The sequence below is a fragment of the Solea solea genome, chromosome 17 (genome assembly GCF_958295425.1).
Source record: "Solea solea chromosome 17, fSolSol10.1, whole genome shotgun sequence".
Taxonomy (NCBI): domain Eukaryota; kingdom Metazoa; phylum Chordata; class Actinopteri; order Pleuronectiformes; family Soleidae; genus Solea; species Solea solea.
Window position 1 is genome coordinate 7,295,343 of NC_081150.1, and position 21,265 is coordinate 7,316,607.

Here is a 21,265-nt window from a genome sequence, read left to right on the forward strand (position 1 = left end):
TGGTGCACCGCGTGTGTTTTCCACAGCAGGGCGATTCTGCCTGTTTCCTTGTGAGTGTGTATCAGGTCCTACTATAATCTGCCATGGCGAGCACTTACCCTAATGGCCCTCAGCATATACTCAGCTGTAAAATGGATCACATGTAAACATGTCTGCTGGTGTGTGTGTGTGTGTGTGTGTGAGAGACCCTAGAGTAAGTAGCAGCAGTTAAATGGCGTCATGGAGCAGAGAGAGCACCGCCTCAAGGCATCTTCACAGCTTCCTTCCTTTCTCCTTCCCGATTCTCTTCCTTCTTTCCTTCTTTCCACACATAAAGGAAAAGTTTCTTTTTGGGAATGTGAGCGTTAAAGTATCAGCTGTGTTCTCACCTCTCTGCTGAAAAATATTTTCCCTTCTGTCAAATGGAGACACATGCATTTTTAAAAGCCCCCCCCCCCCCGCGCTCATCACCACATTCCATATCTTCCGTTTCTCTCTGCTCGCTGGGTTCATCTCTCCGTCTCTGTCTTAATTCCTTCTTCCCCTCACATCTTAATGCTCTGTTGTCAGTGTCTCATTGTCCCTCGCGTCTTCCCTCTTTACTTCCCCCTCGCCTGTGCTCAGTATGGGGTCGGAGCGTCTCTGCACAACCGACTCGTGCCTGAACCCTTTCTGTGTGCACACACACACACACATACTCATTCACCAGTGGATATCCACAAAGTCTGATGCCTCTGACATGTTCACAGTAGCGCTCAGCGTCAGTTGGAGGTATAGACGTGGGCCAGAGGCTCTTTAAACATTCCATCAAACGCTCATTAAGCCGAGCACAGTAGACAGGAATGTCAGGCGGCTCCTTAATACACTTGAAGCACACAATGCCACATGTGGAACAGTCCACACAGCAGCAGGCCTGCTATGTTTGCTTTTCCTGCAGAACACAAATATGCAGCCGACAGCTGGATACCTAAGCGTAGCATAAACCTGGAAACGGCCTGACTCGGATGTTGTTTCACACACCTACTACAGTAAATATGATATACTGTACGTCGGTCCGTTAAGATTCAAACCTGTGGTCTGGCTATTTCAAGCTACTGCTCATCTAATGCTCATAAAGTAAATATACTATCTAATTCCCAAGCTATTCCTTTAACGTGATTATCTATCATGCTCTTGCAGATCTTATAAAATCTCAGCTGTGACTGTGAGTCACGTCCACAGCAGATTCATTTGTTTGCTTAATGCCACAGTCAACTCATCGGGGATCTGTTGACCCTGTTTTTGTCTCTGCCGATGCCTCTGTTATGTCAGAGGATTTGTCCGTCTTTGCAGAGACATAAAGGACCATCCCAAGACTAAATCCTCTGCCAACGGAGGCTGTCATTTATTTTCCACTCTATCCTTCAGTCTATCCGACACTTAATAAGTCAAGAGAGGTCAGATACGAAGTCCTCTCTTTTATGTTTGTTGTTCTGCCTGTGTTGATGGGAGGAGAGGTCAGAGGACAACATGACAACAGTTCTGAACAGTTAAGGTCATCCAACGTCACCTCATAACTCTCTTTGAGACTTTTGTGCATCATTTTACTCAACTAAAAATCAAAAATGAACATTCAGACATATCTATAGCTCCAGCGTTTAACTTCTGGTGATTTGGGTTGTTATGATTCTTCCTGTATGCTGTGTCCGTCATCTGAAAACAGGCTCTGTCAAGCAAAACTATCAGGCAAGACACATTCATGCCGTCAACCTGCTGAGCAACTGTGATTTTCAAGCAGTATTATTCGCCTCTGAATTTATTCCTGGATGCATTCTTTGTGTTTTCTCTCCTACTCCAACCTGTTTGCAGCCATTTCACTTTTACTATTCCAGTGTTTGTGTTGCCTCCATCTGTATTGGCATAAAACAAATCACTTCCTGTGTGCAGCACAGGAATGCTTCCAGGCCAAACTCTACTCCACAACACTGTGTGAACACATTTGACAATAATGTCATGGACAGTTCTCTAACTCTAGACAGTTTTTTTCTTCTCTCCTGCATCACACTTAATAATGTAGGCTGCTATTGACCAAACACAAAAGTTGAGAGCACATCATCTCTCATCTTTGTTCAGCCTCCGCAACACGGTTTTCCCACTGCGCCCGTTGCTTTTTCGGTCTCAGCATTAGTGCCACGAGTTGAGAAAACCCTTAAATGCTTTATGTGATCATGTGGAGCAGCAGTAAAAGAAACCTCATGCTTTGCACTCCTCTCTTCTGCAGCCTTCAGCTGGAATCAAACCATTGGCTCACGGAAGCAAAACATTGATTTTGACCTGCGTGGAGCGTTCAGACACACTGAAGGCTTTATTAGTGGTTTTGAAAGTGACACAACAAACCCCCTCAAGCTGGCCAACATGTACGGTAGACGCAGCAAGTCGTCGTTATAAATATGCTTCACAGTCTGCAGAATCGGTAGCGTCTGCCACACTTGTATGGATGCACGAAAGCGCTCTATTACACAGCTGCAGCCTCGTGAGACAGTGATTTGATGATATTGTGTATAATTATTGCAAAGGCAGTGCATCTGTAATTAGGGAGCAGACTGTCTGAGGCCTAATGCTTCAGTTTCTTTTTTATTTATATATCATTCAGCACTCATTCATCTTTTTTTTCCACAGCCATAGTTTCTAGGGCAAATGAATATTACACTCCAGTTGTCATGCCAACAGATTAGCGTGCTTGTCTCGGCAGTCAGCAGTAGAGTCGAGGAATATGTGTGTGTGTGTGTTTGTGTGTGTGTGTGCATCTTCTCTGCAGGGTCTGGAATATTTTATAGTACAAATATGCTTGGTTAGGATAATGGTGACACACCGATGAATTATACCATACTAGAATTACTAATGTCAGAACATGTTGTCACTTATTTCCACTCTGCCTCGGTCTTATAACTTTTTCATCATTGAATACTTCATGTATGGGTATTGTTAGAATTTTACCAATACCGATAATTTATCGATGCCAATACTGTCTGTAAAAATTGGGCCAGAGAGAGAGAGATGATTTAAAAAATTCCACAGAGATTACATTTTAAAAAATCACATTCAACAATGCAATTACTGAGTTACAGTACAGATTTACCATGAAACATCCTCTACATCTAGTCACGTGATTGTTTGTCCTTCAACTATAACATTTATTTCACACAAGCACCGACTGAATGATTATGTTTCCACATATAAACAACTTGTAAAACCTAATGTAGCCAAGGTTAGTTATTTTTAGATTTTCCTTCGCAATTTTGGCCGTTACATAACAGTTTGAATTGGAGCAGAGAGGCTGTTTGAAAGTCTGTTGTCAGTGCACAGGCTGTTTCTCTCTCTCTCTCTCTCTTCTGATTCTGTCTCACAGCCTCCCAACTTCATTTCTTTTTCCCCCTCTTACCCGCTTCACCGCTAAAACCCTCAAATACGCAAGTGAACTGCTTTAACGTAACTGCTCTGCACACCAGGGTCTTCTAGACCATTCCTCACACACACACGTCCCTGAACACGCTTTTTATTCAAGATAATGTCTTCTGTGACAAATCAAAAATATTCTTTTCTTATTAATCCAGTGCAAGACAATTGAGTCATCAACATGGCCTCAGATGATCTCAATCAGAGATTGATTGTTTTACAGTTTTTTTTTTTTTTACAGTTTCAGAAGAACAAGCTTCTTGTGCATTTTTGCAGAGCAAACATGGCTGACATCCAACACAGCGTGGTCTAGTTTCACTGAAGCTGCTGCAGCAGCAGAAACTGAGACTGGGACAAACACACACTCTCTCTCGCTCTCTCTCAGTCTCACTTTCCCGAAGTGATTGAAAGTAGACGAGTGGTTTAGAGACGAGGGAGCAGAAAATATTGCTATTTAACAAAATTAGCTCTTCATTATGACAACACTATAAAGCCCTTTATCCCATTTTCTATTAAAAACGGTGGTTTAGCTCATGCTCATAGCTAATAAAGCTCCAACACGGCATGCTTATAAATCTTTAAGGTGTCGGCTGCTCTTTCTGATTCATGCAGCTTTGATGTTCCGTGCAGATGAAGTTCACGGACACATTTATGTGCTGTATAATGCCATAAGACGTTTCTTTGTGCATCATTTTTTGCCAGTTTGTAGTCAAAGGAATTTTCCCTAATTTTTCTAGGAAAATGGAGCATTTTGTAAAGGAGAAAAAAAAAGAAAAAACAAAAAAGACTAACATTTTGTGGTGACAGTTGTTCTGCCAGGATTTGGCTGTACTCTCTCAGCAGCTGGCTGTTGGATACAAAGACACTCTCTGTGATGCACAATGCTCTAGTTGAATTGCCACTGGTTCTGCCTTCACCGCCTCTGTGTGTATATGAAGTGTAGTGACACACAACAGTGATATTATACCCTACATTCATCATTCACCCGAAGGGACAGTGTAAACTAATGTCACCTTAAAAAACTGGCAAAGGTGCCATGAGAGATGGAGGCGAACTGGAACAAAACTGTAGTCGCTGTTGTCGTCGTTGCCGTTGTTGTTGTTGCGTGCAGTGTGTAGTGACTGTGTCGATGTCACGAGAACGACACTGACGATTATGCAAATGAGAAGCAACAGATCTCAGAGGAGAATCCTCCCTTTGCAAATGAAATAATGAAAGTTTGTGTGTGTGTGTGTGTGTGTGTGTGTGTGAACTAAAGTCACCCTTTAAGCACAAAAGAGTCAGTCACACGTTTTATCAGCAAAGCAAACCATAGTGGACTGAAAATAGTCTTGAGTGAGCACAGTTTCACTGCACTTGGACAATGAGCCTCACACTGTATTCACTATAATGTGACTGTATTTACATGAAAGAATATAATTATAACCCAGTGTCCTCTTTTATGCTGTTTTTTTTTATATTTGTACCATATGTGCTGACCGTTGAGTTACAAATATACTGTATATATCTTTTTTTTTGATAATTGTCACTCACAGAAGAAAAAAAGGTTACAGCATCTGCTTTGAGTGTCTCTTACTGGTAGTGCATCATTATAGGGTTGTATTAACCTCTGAACCCACTGGTCAGGCTAATCTTTACAATTATTTAAGGACATTTTGTTCTGGACCACAAGAAGCAAGAAGACCTGGGTTGGCGACCCCCGTCAGAACAAGGGCCTCTCTGCGTTTGGAGTTTGCATGTTCTCCCGTGTGTGTGCGCGGGTTTCTCCAGCTTCCTCCCACAGTCCAAAGACATGCAATATGGAGATTAGATAAATTGGACACTCTAAATTGACCCTAGGTGAGAGTGCATGGTTGTGTGTCCCTGTGATGGACAGGCGATCTGTCCAGGGTGTACCCCGCCTGTCGCCCTATGTCAGCTGAGATTGGCAAAGCTCCCCCAGCAACCCTCATGTGGAGGATAAAGCGGTAGAAGACGGATGGATGGACATTTTGTTCTGTTTTTGGCAGCCTCTGCTGTCCACTGGTAGTCTTCACATAAAAAATAATGATGTAGTGACTCTATCAAAAGAAATTGCAGAAATTGAGTCTAGGACTTTGTTGGTTTCTTTGTAGGAGTTTTGATAGAATCCGTCTTTTTTATTGCTTCTTATTTCACACCTTTTTGGATGTTGTGTCCAGCTTGTGAGAAGCATTCAAATGTGCTTAAATGGTGGTAAAGGACCTGCCATTATAGAGAGGTTTCATCTGGGCTTCGCTGCTTCTGCAGAAGCAACTGAGGTCTAATGCAATCAGTGAATGCATCATCACGATCTAGATTCTGTAGAACAGTCTAACACTGATGCACATGTTGATACATAGAGAAAAAAACCATCCGGACATTCATCCATGATCAACGTTTTCAAACTAATTCCTTCTGATTCTGCAGCTGCCCATGTTTCAGTCTGCTTTGCCCAAACCAGTGTGTACAGATGAAGAATATGAGTCATACTGTGAAAGCACCCAAATGTGCTTGCAGCGGTGCATGTGCGTTTCTATTTCAGGCAGATTCTTCTTTGACGTTAACACACCGCCGCCTCGAGCGGCGAGGCCGCGGAAAAGTGGAGCAGCAACAATAGCTTTGAAGTTGTGATGTCTGCAGGGTGAAGTTAGAGCCGCCGTCTGTCTTCTGCGTGGACCGAGACTGGAGACGTCTCACACTACACACTATCAGTGTAAGAGGCAGACTGTAGGGCGAGCATTAATGAGATGAATGAGTGACAGTATCACACTGTTCTTTATAATGTTCAGTAACCAACAGCTGACTCAGTGGTGCTATTAAGCTTTCAGTTCCACACTCAGTGACTCACCTTCAGGTGCTAATTCACTGTCATAAAAGATTAAAGTCCATTTATGCTTTCAATTAACATTCAAATAGACGAAGTGCGAATGAGAAAAGGTAAAAAAAAATAATATGGAAGTGTGTGAGTATTTTCAGCTGTGCAAAAGTTATTGCCAAGCACTTTATGTGCTAAATTTAAATGCCACCCCCGTCTGTTCTGCGCTCATTACGTTTCATGCTGCAGGAGTTTGTCATGTATATATTCCTCTCCTCTGACTGCAGTGCTCGTCCTGTGAGTCAGAAGCGTGTCCCTCGCTCGTGACAACTTGTGACTGTGCCGTTCAGCTCCAATCAGAGGAATGATGATGAAAGGGTACATTTGGTGCAAGCAGACGGGAAGTTTGGCACCAGGAATAGACAAGGGAAGTGAAGTGACGCTGCGCGTTAGTGTGGATGAATGTGAGCGGTCCAGGTGTGAGCAGAGACCTCTGTGCTCAGGAGTGAAGAGCTGGAGTTCAAGTGCTGCACACACTGAAAACTCTGTCATTGTTTGTGTGTGAGACAGAGAACATTTAGAAAACAGCAAAAATAAATTAAAAAAAGAAGAAGAAGATGGAAGCAGTTTTGTTTTGTTTCGCTTTTCAATATTTTATTTAACAGACAAAAAGAAGAGCAAAGAACATAACACAAATAGCACAAACAGCCAGTTCCCTGTACACAACTGATTAAAACATGACAAGAACACACACACACAAAATAAAGTAAAAAAATAAATATAAAGTGCATTTTAAGAATAAGTCAGTTCTGAGGTCAGGGAAGAAAAAAACAGCGCGAGCGATATAACCTGTAGGATGGATACCCGTCCATACATGTGTCACTATTTGGCTGCTTGTATTTTGGAATTGTGCAATAAAGGGGGCCCCACACCTTGTTGGATTTAGATTTGTTATTTGAAAGAATATCACACATTTCCTCTAAATGCAAACATGAAAGTATATCATTTAACCAATTCTTCCCATTCCGACTTCCACTCCACTGAAATCACACGTCTATCAACCAATAATGGCAAGATGGCAATCACGATTAAGTTGTCTATAAATGACGCCATGGAAGCAGAAAAAATGATCTTTGATCTCCTGTGTGTTTGTTTGTGTGCACTTTGAAGGAAACGGAAAAGGCATAATGTATGTTTTTCCAGCTAAGTGAATGAATAATCCATACGTCGATCATTACCAACCCTAGACCTATTATCACTATTTATTGATCGCAAACAGTGTAACATTTGTATGCTGTGTCACCTGACAACAGCCTCTGACAACCACTGCTCTCAGACCTGTTTGAGGGAGCATTTGTGTGTATACAGTGGTAGCACAGGGGCAGGTGTGGGGCACGACCAGGTTTTTTGAGGTTTCTGAAACTTATTTGTCGCCGTTTCTTTGTGCATCCCCTCATTCTGCAACCCGTTTGCAGCCGCCTGCCTTTAACAGCGCAGCGTTGGCGTTGCCTCTGCCTTTCTCGATGTTTAACACGTTTTCTTGTGAGCAGCAGGAATGTTGCCGGGTGACACGAGATTTAAACACCTCAATAATGAGAAACACACAGAATCTCGTGGAGCACAATGCTTCATCAGCGCTGTGTGAATTTATTTGACAGTGTTTTGAATTTAATGGTCAGCTGTGGGTTTCAATGTTACTTACAGTCTTAAGCTCCTACTGCATAGTTTTGAAGGTGATATATAAGTGTTATCTTTATTTTGATACCAAGATAATTCACATAGCGCTTGTAATCGCAGAGTTATACTCTATTTAAGTTAGGGGATTGGTCATTTTCGAGCAGGGACCCCAAAAAGAGGGTCAGGGATGAAGAGGTTAAGATAGAAATGAGGCTGCACAGTTCTCGTCATCAGTTTTGTCGCTGTTTGAGTTTGTTTTGTCCTGAACCTGAGTCTTAGTAGAAGAGCTGCAGCCACAACTGTGCACACAATGCCCGCCGTACATCTCTCGTGCATGCAGCCGCTTCAATAGCCTCTGGGTGCAGCCGTCATTCGTCTGAACTGACAAGGTTACGTTAACACCAACAGCTGCGACGTTCAAAGTCATTCAGTAATAGCGTGATATTAGATCTCACTCTGAAAGCCTCAGAGTGCAGGCAGACAGAGAGAGGCAGAACATGAGCGAACGTATACCCCTGTATATGTTTCCCAGCTGCATCAGTCCTCCTGCCCTGTGATTGGACCACTTCCTCAGAGTATAACCGAGCAGCTCTCTGAGATTCCTGTCAGCTTGAATTTACTTTAGTGGCATCTGGTCATGAACAGACCAGGGATGATGGATGCAAAGTCTTGTGCATGAGTGTGCGCGCTCAAGGTAAACCCAGAAGCATCTGTTTTATTCATACGCTGCAGAGGAATTGTTAATTTTTTATCCGTGGCATTGAAGCAGTGATCTACGCTACTGTAGGTTCCTATATCTGTGTACATGTGCAAGTAAGAGTGTGTGTTTTTGTGCGTCCCATAACTGTCAGTGAGAAAAACGCGTGTCTTGCCTCAGCTCTTCTTCTTTTCTTCTTCTTCGTCTTCAAATTTCTTTTAGCACAAGAGCCTTATTTATTCATGCTTCTGGGCCTCCGATGCCATTTTCTGAGAACTGCCTTTTAAAAATTAACAGTGGACAAGTTAAAGAAACTAAATTAAACACATGGATGCTCTTCCAGTTCTCGAGGTGATTTGAGATGTGTGCACTAAGGCACTAATGTAATTTAACATGGCTGAAAGAGAGTATGACCTGAATCCTCAGGTTTCCTGATGTTATACTGTAAAGTGAGATTTAGGCTAATTTTCAATTAGTAAAAAATAGTAGTTGCGCCTAGAAAAAGCTCTTTATTATTGACAAGGTAACATTTCAGGCCCAGCCTCTTCTTCTTCTTGGTTTGAAGTCGTCTTTTTTTGTTGATCATGAAGTTGGATGTCTCTTAAAGGGAGATCATTTACCTACCAACTTCCATTAAAACTGAGTTCTTTTTACAAGCAGCAGAGTCGCCCCCTGGTGGCTAACAGCTATTTCCGCCCCACTTCTTGGGTTTCACTTTTCAAATTGGACGATTATGTCAATTCATGACAATTTACTGTATGTTTCTAATCTATGCTTCAGGCTTCAGGTCGTGAGAGTCGTCCTTTCTTCATCTCAACCCAAAGCCAATTCATGTTGCACTGATCTGTCACAGTTTCCCTCCATAATCCTTATCATCAAACATGATGTCTTTCACTGTAACTTATGTTAAATCTTGAAGCCAAACATGTCCCTCTCCCTCTGTTTTCTCTCTCTCTCTCTGACGCAGCTCGTTTGCTTTGCCTCAGGGTTTGATCCACTAATTTTAGCTTTGGCAGCGAGGCAAAGACACAGATGGGACTCTTCGTATTAAACTCATTTGCAAGTCAAACTGTTTCCACTGTGTTTTTCCCTTTCCACCCACTCGTGTATAATTGCACCTTGAATTTTTATTTTCCCCTTCACCTTCAAGTCCACGTAATCTGTAATCTGTAATCTGTAAAACGTATGTAAACTGTGATCACACAGTCAGACAAGCAAGTGCTGGAGGACACACACACACACATATGCACATTACATAGCATCATTAACACTAACAGCTGGACAGGCACTTGATTGCATTTGGATCACACTACTAGAGTAACACAGGATTAGAAGGCTGAGTTGACGCCACGTTCAGTGTAACTGTCTCACTTACATCCTAACACATATATACATCCATCCGTCAGTAGGGCAGTAGGTTTGTCGAGACGCTGCAGCTCGACTGCAGAAGCATTTCTTTTGTTTTGGGCAATTTCAATTGCATGTTAAAGTACAAGCAATACAAAAGCAAGTCAATACAATGCAAATAATGATAATGAAAGAATAAAAGTTGTAAAATAAATTGCAACACAGTGGTTAGCACTCTTACCTTTGCAGCAAGGAGACCCTGGTTCGCAACCCAGTCGGGAGTTTGCATGTTCTCCCCGTGTGTGTGTGTGGGTTCTCCGGTTTCCTCCCACAGTCCGAAAACATGCAATATGGGGATTAGATAAATTGGACACTCTAAATTGACTATAAGTGTGAGAGTGAATGGTTGTTTGTCTCTATATGTGTCCCTGTGATGGACTGGCTATCTGTCCACGGTGTTACCCCGCCTGTCGCCATGTGCCAGCTGAGATTGGCACCGCTCCCCCTGCGACTCTCCTGTGGAGGATAAAGCGGTAGAGGATGGATGGATGGAAGACACAGTAGCGAACCAGATTAGCCTGTTGGATTAAGAATGAGATTGAGTTGTTTTGTAAAGGAATGGAAGGAGTCAAGGGACTGTACGTGAAACAGCAGCGTTCCATCATTTGGGAACAACAGGGATGCTCGGTTACCTCTTGTTATAAAGTAGCCACGTGCATGAATATAGACGTTTGAGGATGCAATACATAGTGATGGATTGTTGAAAAACCTCACACAGCCTGTTCATAATTAACACACTCGTTCTGTGTGTGTGTTTTTTGTCCATCTGTCTTTACAGTGAGCAGAGCATCTGTCAGGCGCGAGCCTCCGTCATGGTCTATGATGACACCAGTAAGAAGTGGGTACCCATCAAACCTGGACAGCAGGGATTCAGCCGCATCAACATCTACCACAACACTGCCAACAACACGTTCAGAGTGGTGGGCGTCAAACTGCAGGACCAGCAGGTAACAACACACACACACACACACACACACATACAGACGCCGGAGATGAGGTGTTACTAATTTCAGCTGCTCAGTCACTGGATTGAGAGAGGACGATTGTAACACAGAGGACATTGAGGCTATTGTACATGTGTTTGTGTGTTTTCCTTTGAAGTAATATTGCATTAAAAAAATACTGCAATTGTCGTCACGGAAAGAAGGTTTTGCGTGTGCAAGATCCCTGGTGTTTCATTAAAGGTCTAAAACAGCGCTAATCCTACTCTGCTGTAATTAGGCGGGAATTTTCTTCCCGTCTGTCACAAGGAATGGCGTTTCATTAGCTCGTATCTTTTTTATATGTGTGATTATGTCTGTAGTGATAAGACACTGTAGCGTCTGATTTACCAGAGCTAGGAATCAAAGTACACACACACAAGCATGAAATGACCATCAAATTTGAACAGGCTGTTATTGGATTCTTCAGCAATATGGAAAGAATGTTTTTAACAGCTCGTGTTCCAATAAATTCATTCCCTAACACAAATAATTAATTACAACACAGGTTTTAAGTACCCAAAAACGGGAAAATGTGTATTTTATTAAATGTTTTTATTCCAAATACTCCTTAATGTCTTACATGAGTCTGTGGTGACAGACAATACTGATTCTGATTCTGTATTAAACTAAAAGAAAAACCCACAAACACAGTTTATGTGGAATAAAAAATGTTTTTTCTCCAAGCATCACAGCCAGAGTAAGAGATCATAATTGCATTTATCTCCCCGCTGTGTATCGTCCTGCTGATAAAGGAGAAGAATGGATGTTTACACATGAACTCCCCACTGTGAACAATCTGTTTTCACTTTTCCTTCACTAAAAACTGCAGCTCCTTACTCTCATCCGCTCTCCTCCTCCTCCTCCTCCTCCTCTTCCTCTTCCACTTCCACAGGTGGTAATCAACTACTCCATAGTTAAGGGGCTCAAGTACAACCAGGCCACCCCGACCTTCCACCAGTGGCGGGATGCCAGGCAGGTTTATGGCCTCAATTTCGCCAGCAAGGAGGAAGCGACCACCTTCTCCAACGCCATGCTCTTTGCCCTCAACGTGCTCAGTGCTCAGGATGGAGGTGTGTGATTCCTCAGGGCAACACACACACACACACACAAATGAGCACATATGCTGAACATGCTCAGGAAGCCCATTATGTGCAATTTTCCAGTTTTAATAGGGACACCCTTAGCTCCACCGTACCTCCCTCATAGCAGTTGAACGGTTGATGCAGAAAGCAGACTCAGCTTGGGAAAGTTCATGTCAGCAGACAAAGTGCTTGTCATCATTGTCATGGAGGTCCTTTTTAAGGCTGAACATCTGGTTTATGAGAAAACACTACAAAGCAAAGGTAGCCCATAATGTGAGTAATGCAGTGAAATGTTTGAGCGCAGCAGGGCGATGGTGGGAGGCTGTTTTCTACCTCATTTAAGCCTTTGTGAAACTTGTTTAATCATCTTTCCTGGGCCGTGAACAATTTGATATAGTGTTTGTGGCACTGAAACTGATGAGCGGATTTGTGCTTAGAATATTGTGCCACTCGCCATAGGCGTGACAGACAACACACCTTGTAACACACATACAGTAGATTTAAGAATCCTGCCTTGAGAGGATGACAAACAAGCTTATTTTGAATATAATATTGGTTATGTGTCAAAGCACAAAGTGTTTTGTTTTGTTCTTTTAAAATCTGAATATTTAAACTGTGAGCTGAATGAAAATGACTGCACTCTTCCATCTCCCTTCATTTCCTGTCACCTCTCTTTCTCTCCTCGCCAGTGACACCGGTGAATATCAATGTGGATCAGCTTCATTTTGACACGTATTTCCCCTCTGCTGGGCACTTTGTAATACAAATCAAAAAAACAAAGCCGTCCCCGGCGAGCCCTAAATGAAATGCAGATGCTCGCCTGCAGCCACTGACATTTACTGTCACGGTGCAATTAAGATTTTTAACGGCGGCGGCCAACCAAATCTGACAGTGTCTGTCTTCTCTGCTGTAGACATGTGTCAATGTGTCTGTCAGGCCTGAGCTTTGTGTGTGTACAAGCGTGTGTTCCAAGAAAGAGAAAGAAAAATAAATAATAATCACATTGTGCCAGTTGCAGAAGTGGTGGCAGAGTCAGTGTTTGTGTGTCTCCCCCTGCAGTTTCCTCCAGCCTCTTAATTAGAGTGAGTCACTGAGAAGTTTCCCCCTGGGTGCAGTGTTAGAGAGCAGATCTTTTCATCTATCTAATAACAGAGGACGGGGGGAGGAAACAAAGAGGCTTGAGTGACATCAGCCAAACACAAGTGCGCAGACACACAAAAGAAGGATACACACACATGACAGACTAATAGCCTCCGTGGTAGCGGCCAGCAGTGACTCCAGCTGCACGAGGAGATACTGTACAATCTACTCACAGCATCACACGCACTCACACACATTGCATCGATTAAGCAAATGAATAAGCAGTTCATGTTCATGCATGGGTGTGTGTGAATGGGAGAGAGATGGTTGCTGTCTTGGTTCTGTCCACGCCCACATGGTAAAGGCTTTGATTTTTAAGCAATAATTTGTCACATAAGAGACAGATTTACACCTCTTGAGTGACTTTCCTTTGCTCTCTGAGCAGGTGTGTCTACACCCTCTAGTGGTGAGAAGGTCAAAACCTGACCTTTCATCCTCAATGCAATACTCACAATGTGATGCAAATAATAAACTCTCAAAACGATGTCTGAAATGAAACCTGTTAACTTCTTAAATTAGTCAAAAAGTAATATTTGTTTATGTCAACTTTGCCAACCTCGTAGATTCTGCTGCAGTGTTGAAGTGTTGAGTAGATAAAGACAAAAATATTTCAAGTAAAAGAAAATTAAAAACATATCAGGGGACATGACGCTATGTGTTAAGTGACTATTTTGGTCCAGTCCTAGTTAAATACATACCTGTGTGTGTAAATGTAGACTAGTTTTTTAGAACAGTTTTTAAAATGCAGAATTCCCATATATAAGGGAACAATGTATTTTAACTTTTTCTAGATGAGTTATTTTTGAGTAAATGATTCATTTTTACCACAGTTTTAACTACTCTTGTAAATGTAAATGATTTATTTATACCACAGTTTTATTTACTCTTATAAATGTAAATGTTGACATTACTGTTATGGCCATTTAAAGGTTGTATTAATCACAGACGTGCATGCAGAGCTGAGGGTTAATTTTTGAACCTAGTGTGCGGCTGACAAAAACAAATGCATACGTATAAGAGATATTTTAAAGTGTTTGACCATGTTTTTTGGTTCAGTCCTCCTGCGTGAAGCTGGGACACGTGTGGTCGAGCTTCCTGTGATGTTTGTGTGCGTATGCGATCATTAGGTTGCACAGTTCACTGACAAACACCGCCTTTTGAAACATTAGCCAGAGATGCTCGCTGCACTGCTGCTGCTGCGGCTGCGGCCGCGAGGTGTGCATTACAAGAAGATGACAGATGATACAGTGGCCAGGTGGAGGAGAGAGAGAGAGAGAGAGAGAGAGAGAGAGAGAGAGAGAGAGGGAGGGGATGGATGAGATGAGGAAGACGATGAGGAAGGGTAGCTGAAGGTGAGAGATGGTCAGCAGGGAGTGGGTCTGTCAGTGCCTCTGTGTCTGCTACAGCCGGTTCCTCTTCTTCAGCATGTCCTGTAGGTAGAGAAGCTGTGTTTTTCAACTGCTGTGTGACAATTCTTATTATTACTGTGTGTGTGTGTGTGTGTGTGTCTGTTTGTGTTTGTGTTTGTTTAAAAGTCACAGTTTCCATTCCTGCAGGTGTGTGACTTGAACAAATGAGCAAAATAACATCATGCAGTTTCAATTCTATAGTTAAAAGTCTTATTATTAAAGAATTATTTGATGAAAAGTTACTCAACAGATCATCATTGTTACTTGCAGTCTCATTTGTGATGAATATATGGAGACGACCTTATCATTTATTTGTATGTTTGTAGTGTTTTGCTATCCTGTGTGTGTATATGTGTCTGTGTGTGTGCCGGTACCTGATAGTACACGCGAGTAAGGTCTTTTGTAGTGTGGTGTTATTTTGGGGTTTCTGTTACTTGATCAATGGCAGCCATTAGCACCAGCAGCTCGCCAGAGAGTCACTTATGTGAGCAGTGGAAAGAATGGTCAGTGAATATTGACCCTGAATAGGAGCGTGTGGAGCAGTAAAACTGTAATGACAACTTTTATAAGACAGGAGGGTGAGAACAGGGTCGATCTAAATGAAAAAAAAAAAATTGTTTACTTTTGTTTCTGTAGCTTTAAAAAGATTTATGTCTTCAAAGCACATTTTCCAATTCCAGAAAAAGCCCAGTGAGTGTAGATTCTGACGTGTTCTACTGAGGGTGATCTCAGGAGGAACAATAAAGATTAGTATTGTCCCACAGGAGTTCAGTGATGTGAAAACGTTCACTGGAATCTGATGATTCACACTGACGTGATTGTTCTCCTTAAGCTGACGTCCTCTTGTCCTCATCTTATCATGTCTTTAATTCACTACATCCCTTATCTGGCTCTGCATCTGCGTCTCGCTTGTGGTATTAAACGGATTACATAGTTAATGCCTTGTTGCTCATATCACATTATAAATAAGAGGAGGGAGATACTGGAGAGAGACACAGATCTTTGATCAGGAGCTTCTCCTGTGATTCCTCTGCATTCAAACATTGACTTCGGGTCTGTGAACACAAAATAGTCCTGGTGGATTTTCTACCACCTGAGAAGAATAATGAGCTCCCGAAATAACATCATTATAGCCAAAATACAGTGGTTATGTAAATGAAATTGACTGGTCTTTTCACAGGAGGCAGATTTATTCCCAATAACATAATTTCCTCTCTCATCATCCTCCTCTTCCTCACATGTACTTCACACACTGGTATAGTGACATTAGATTAAGATGGAGCTAGAGATAAGGTGACTCTAATTCTTGTTATTTAATTAATTATATATAAACACGCCCTGGTACATACAGTAGAACAGTATTTATGATTTTCCTCCATTACCACTACCACAGTTTTGAGAACCATGGCAGTATAGGATATCATATGTAGGACAGCTCATGGCCAAGTGGAAAGGAAACTTGTCTTGTAACTGTAGGGTTGCCAGTTCAAGTCCCCAACAGTTTAAAGGACCCCTGAGTGAGTGTGACTACCCACTGCTCCTAGTAGAGGATGGATTAAATGCAGAGAAAGAATTACCCCTAGGGGAATAATCACTTTCTACCAGTTTTTATAACTCTGAATATTATAATATGACATTTTTTTATATAATAATATTCAGAGTTATGAAAACTGGTAGAAAGTGTCCAATTACTGCAGATACATTTTGTTTCACTTCTAAGTAAAGCACATGCACGACAATTCTTTGTTTCTTTGACTGCTTGCACGGAGAAGTTTAAATCTTCACACACTTAGTTTTTTACTCTCTTTAACACTGTCAGAAAGTAATATATGTGTATATATGTGATGCTTTTTGCGTGTGGTTCATTTATTTATATAGCACTTTTCATACAAATGTATTTAGTGCTTTACGTGATAAAATCAAGCCTCACCTCCAACATGGACCATAATAACTAAAAGCGGCATCCCTGTATGGTTACGTGTGTTGGCTGTTAAGTGAATTAAACATGTCAAAGGACACTGATATCCAAGCAGTGTGTGTGTGAGACAGAGAGAGAGAGAGAGAGAGAGAGCATGGATAAAGACTTCTGTCTTACATGCAGCAGCACTGGATTACGTTCTGCTTGATTAACATGCTTTTCATTTCACATTACTCATTACAGAAGAAAGACGACATAATGATCAACCATTGTGTAATTCCCTATCATTTTCTACTTAATTGTCTTGACTGCTTCACATTTCAATTACCAGTATCAAGCTCATAATAGCTCATTTAGGTCAGCTTCACTTCATTTGTCTTCTTTCTTTTTTAATGACTCTGACTGCCTTCATTCTTCTTTTTCAGGTCCAGCTGTCCAGCGCCAAGTCCAGAATGGGCCGACATCAGATGAGATAGATGCTCAGAGAGCGAGGTAAAAAAAGAAGAAGAAAGAAACATACACTACAAGACATTTATTAAAGAGATTGAAGCCTCTGAAAACACTGATGTGGTGAATGTGTTAGCAAGTGAAGTTAAATTCACGTGCAGGATATGTGGAGCAATATTAACTGGAGGTCATTGTCCACATGGAGACTCTGCTTTGTTCTCCATCAACTCCTGATTGAAACATGTCTAGTTTTCAAGCCTTTTTAAAATCAACAACACAATCAACAACAGTCAGAATCTATCAGTTTAGAAAAAAAACAAACCAATATCAAATAGTTCCACAGCTGCGGTGAGATTTCAGTCTAAAGTTGTTATGTTACTTCAGTTTTCATTCTCACTGTGGTAGAAAGTTATGTTTTGGTGAAGGACACCATCACCTCTAACAAGAAGAGATTGACTAAAGGTCAAGTGTGTCAAATGTTGCAGAAAATACTTTAATTTGGCATAAATTGATGATAAAATACTCATAATTGCCATTTATATTATGAGTTCTTGTTTTTCACCACCCCAGAATAAGCCTTTCACATGTGGGTTCAGCTCTACGGAGGTCACTATTTTTGGACCACCATGTTTACAATAACACACAATGTACAAACTAAACATCTCTTAAGTTTTGATGCTAACTGAAAGCTACATAGTTCTTCAACACACCTGGAAGGTAAAAAACACACACACGGCAGGGAATAATCCAGAGTGAAGTTTTGACAAACAGAAAATATTCTCTGTTTCATTTAGAGCTCCTCACCGGTGACATTTAGCGTCTGTTTCTGAAATGTTTTCTGTGGAGACGTGTCATATTTCAGTGCAGCTGTCGTGGCTCCTTCAAGACATTTTCACTGATTTACTCCCAAACCAGTGGATGAACTTTAAGGGAACCCAGTCTCAGTGGGTTGTATGGTTAGGAGGGTCTCACAGTGTCTCACAACCTGTCACACAGAGAATATGGACTGTCACAGCTGAGATCAGCAGCTGCTGTTTCATTTCTCTCCTCTTTTATACTGCATCAAAGAACTACCTCTCATGGAGAAAGACAGTGAGCGTATAAAAAAAAAAACAGCCCAAGCACGAGAAAGAATTTTTTTCTGCATCACAGTTGCAGATTTAGGAATCCAAAAGTATGGTTAATGGAGTAAAGTGATGCTGGAGCCAGTTTCCATGGCTCAGTGAGCAGCCTGCATTTCTGCCACTGTGGCTACTCTTCTTCCTCAGAGACGGACTCTGGCACAGCGAGGCCTTTGTTTCTGTTTTTAAACCTCTCCCTTCTTTGCCCATTGGTTGGAAGGCCAAATGCCAGGGCTTAAGAAGAGAAAAACAACCTTTCCTGATCCCATGTCTGCTAAATTGTTCCTGTTCTGCACAGAGGATTATGCCTGTGATTGTCAGGGGAGATTGTGTGTGCTTATGTGTGTGGTTCAGGTTTGTGTTCATGCAAATGCAAATGAGTTTGACTGAGCTCTCTCTAGTGGTAGCGAGGCAGTATTGCTCCGCAGCTCCGCTCCTGCTGTGTGCTCTGCTGTCACATCAGTGAGGCTGCTGGCTCAGCACTTCAACACACAGCTGGAACATCCCACTTCCTCTCCATAAGCTGTCTCCTGCACTCTCTCTATCCTGTGCAGTGAAATACATGTGGGCTCTCACATAAAACAACAGAGATGTTAGGGAAGATGGGGGAGGTTTGGTGGTGAGAGGAGATGGATGGAGATCAAGGAGAGTGAGTTTGGGGGAAACTGTGCAGTGATGTCAAAAACATTACGTGGAAATTTGCTGACACGTGCTTGACTGAAAGTCATGTAGAGTCTACAAACTACACAAAGCTGCTGCAGCTACAGTGACGGAAACAGACAAAATAATTACGCCTGCCACAGTTTGAAGCACTTTTGGTTAGCAACCGCTAGAACACAGCGTTTCAAAGCATTTAAGTCATTCGATATAAATTAAACCTATCCGTATAACTGAAAAAGGTGCACTTCCAAAATACTTGGTAGTTTATTGTTTCATTTTGTTTAATGCTTTCTTACCACTAGAGGAGACAATGTGATAAAACAGCATGTTTTTCCTTCATCATCCTCTACCAGAGGCCTGGGAGCCTGAGGGTTCTGCACAGTATCTTAAATGTTCCTAGGACTGCACTCTTGTGGTCGAAGATCTCAGATGTTGTTCCTGGAATCTGTTGGAGCCACTCTCCCAGTTTGGGGGTTACAGTTCAACACTCTTAACTCCTTGGTGTTTCTCAAGTTTCTCATGTTCCTTCTTCTTGATGTTGCTGTCCGCTACCTATCGACACCCACTATGTCCAGTTGATCTGCCACCACCAGAATGTCTGCATTGACCTGGAAGTCCCATAGGATCTTAGCCCTGTCATTGTCAACCACCTCTGTAGGCATCTTCCATCTTGACCATGGAACTCGGTGCAGATGTTCCTGTAACACTATTCCAGCCACTTGGTTGTGGTGTTCCATGTACTCAGCCGGCAGCTTACACCCTGCTGCGATGTGCTGCATCTTTACACAGCCTACACTGCCTGGTGTGATAGACCTCAGCCTCTCCTGATCTGTTGCATAGGGCCTGATGATTAGCATCTGCCTTCTCCACCCGTTGTGTGATTGTCCGATATAATACATGCATGAAAAGAAAATGATTGCTATTGATGAAAAAACATTTACTGCACAACGGGTTGGTTGTTTACTACATTTGAAATCAATAAAATGACAGTTTGACAGAGTGACCTCACTGTGTCTCCTTAGGCAGATGATGGAGCAGCAGCAGCAGCAGATGCAGGCACACATGGAGCGGGAGCGACGGTCCTCTAACTCAGGTTCTTATATAATACTGCATGTTTGACTGACTCAAAGTGCCCATTGAATCCAAATACTCGTGTGTACATGTACAAACAGTTCATGAAGTTTTCTACATCTTTCTCCTCAGGTTCTCCTTTCCAAGGCCATCCTGCTGTGCTCTCTGTGGCCCCACCAGTAGCACCTCCCCCAATGAACATGTGTGGCCCACCTCCCCCAATGAACATGTGTGGCCCGCCTCCTCCAATGAACATGTGTGGCCCGCCTCCTCCAATGAACATGGGTGGCCCACCTCCTCCTCCACCACCACCAGGACCTCCTCCACCTTCAGCAGGTGCATCCCAACCTCCACCGGGGGACGAGTCCTCCTCAGCAACGGGACTTGCTGCCATGATTGCTGGAGCCAAACTGCGCCGCGTTCAAAGAGTGAGATTATGAAACTGCTCTGAACCATTCTGAATAAAAGAGGCTTCTTTTTTTTTTACCAAACATGGCTGATACAGTATATTTGAAAAGTTTACTATATTTACTTATTGGAAAGCAACAATATCCCCTCTTCTATCCTCTACACTCCTCTCCTCTGCACTTGTCTCCTCACCTTTGTTCTCCTTTCCTCTCCACAGCCGGAGGACAGCTCTTCAGGCACCAAAAACGAAGCCAACCGAACAAGTGGAGGGAGCGGGGGACTGATGGAGGAGATGAACGCTCTGTTGGCACGAAGGTCAGAGCAAATAACTGCAAACGAAACTACAAATCCATTTTTATTGATATCCTGCAGCTATGTTATTACAAAATAACTGCTCATTTAAGTCTTCGATCTATGTGTGGGTTAGGATTCATTAGCTAATCCATTGACAGACGTGAAATACCATGCTCTAATTTGAGGCTGCGTCTTTTTTCCCCAGAAGAAAAGCAGCTATAGAGAAGCCTGAAGAAAGCCAAAATGTGAGTGAATGGAAAATAGTGATGGTTTGCAATAAGGTTAATGTTCGTCGTGAGATTTACTGCAGTCATTAGCGTTGGTGATAATGTTGTGGTAATTAGATGAGCATGATGATCGCTGCCATTTCGCTTGTATCTTAATTAGACTGATTTGCACAGTGATTCAAAATGTGGAAGTATAGAATTTACGTGACATAATTGTACTGTTTTAAACAGGTTATATTAATAAAATAAAAGTACCATGCCACATATGAGTGTCCAATTGATCATAATAATAATTTCTGTGACTGTAGTGTAGTGATGCTTATTGATTGCTGTGTCTTTCTTTAGGATGATCCAAATTCTCCATCACCCAGTACCCGGGGTGGACAAAACGCCACAGGTGGGGGAAACTAAACACATGAAACTATTATAACCACCATGCAAAGTGGTTTGAATAATATGATGTAGGGGATTCTGGAGTCTACCACTTTATCCTAC

At 42.2% G+C, this 21,265-nt stretch overlaps 1 protein-coding gene across 3 annotated transcripts in view; it reads left to right on the top strand.

Moving 5' to 3' along the window:
- evlb (Enah/Vasp-like b) overlaps positions 1 to 21,265 on the top strand; it is a 43,283-nt gene that overhangs the window by 18,459 nt on the left and 3,559 nt on the right. For 2 of the 3 annotated variants that reach the window (XM_058614264.1, XM_058614262.1), the window contains exons 2-9: positions 10,789 to 10,957; positions 11,886 to 12,063; positions 16,968 to 17,034; positions 19,793 to 19,863; positions 19,974 to 20,269; positions 20,467 to 20,564; positions 20,749 to 20,788; positions 21,116 to 21,167. In XM_058614264.1, coding sequence (XP_058470247.1) covers positions 10,789 to 10,957; positions 11,886 to 12,063; positions 16,968 to 17,034; positions 19,793 to 19,863; positions 19,974 to 20,269; positions 20,467 to 20,564; positions 20,749 to 20,788; positions 21,116 to 21,167 — 971 coding nt within the window. The remainder of the gene's footprint in view (positions 1 to 10,788; positions 10,958 to 11,885; positions 12,064 to 16,967; positions 17,035 to 19,792; positions 19,864 to 19,973; positions 20,270 to 20,466; positions 20,565 to 20,748; positions 20,789 to 21,115; positions 21,168 to 21,265) is intronic. The other variant, XM_058614263.1, reaches the window with a different exon arrangement.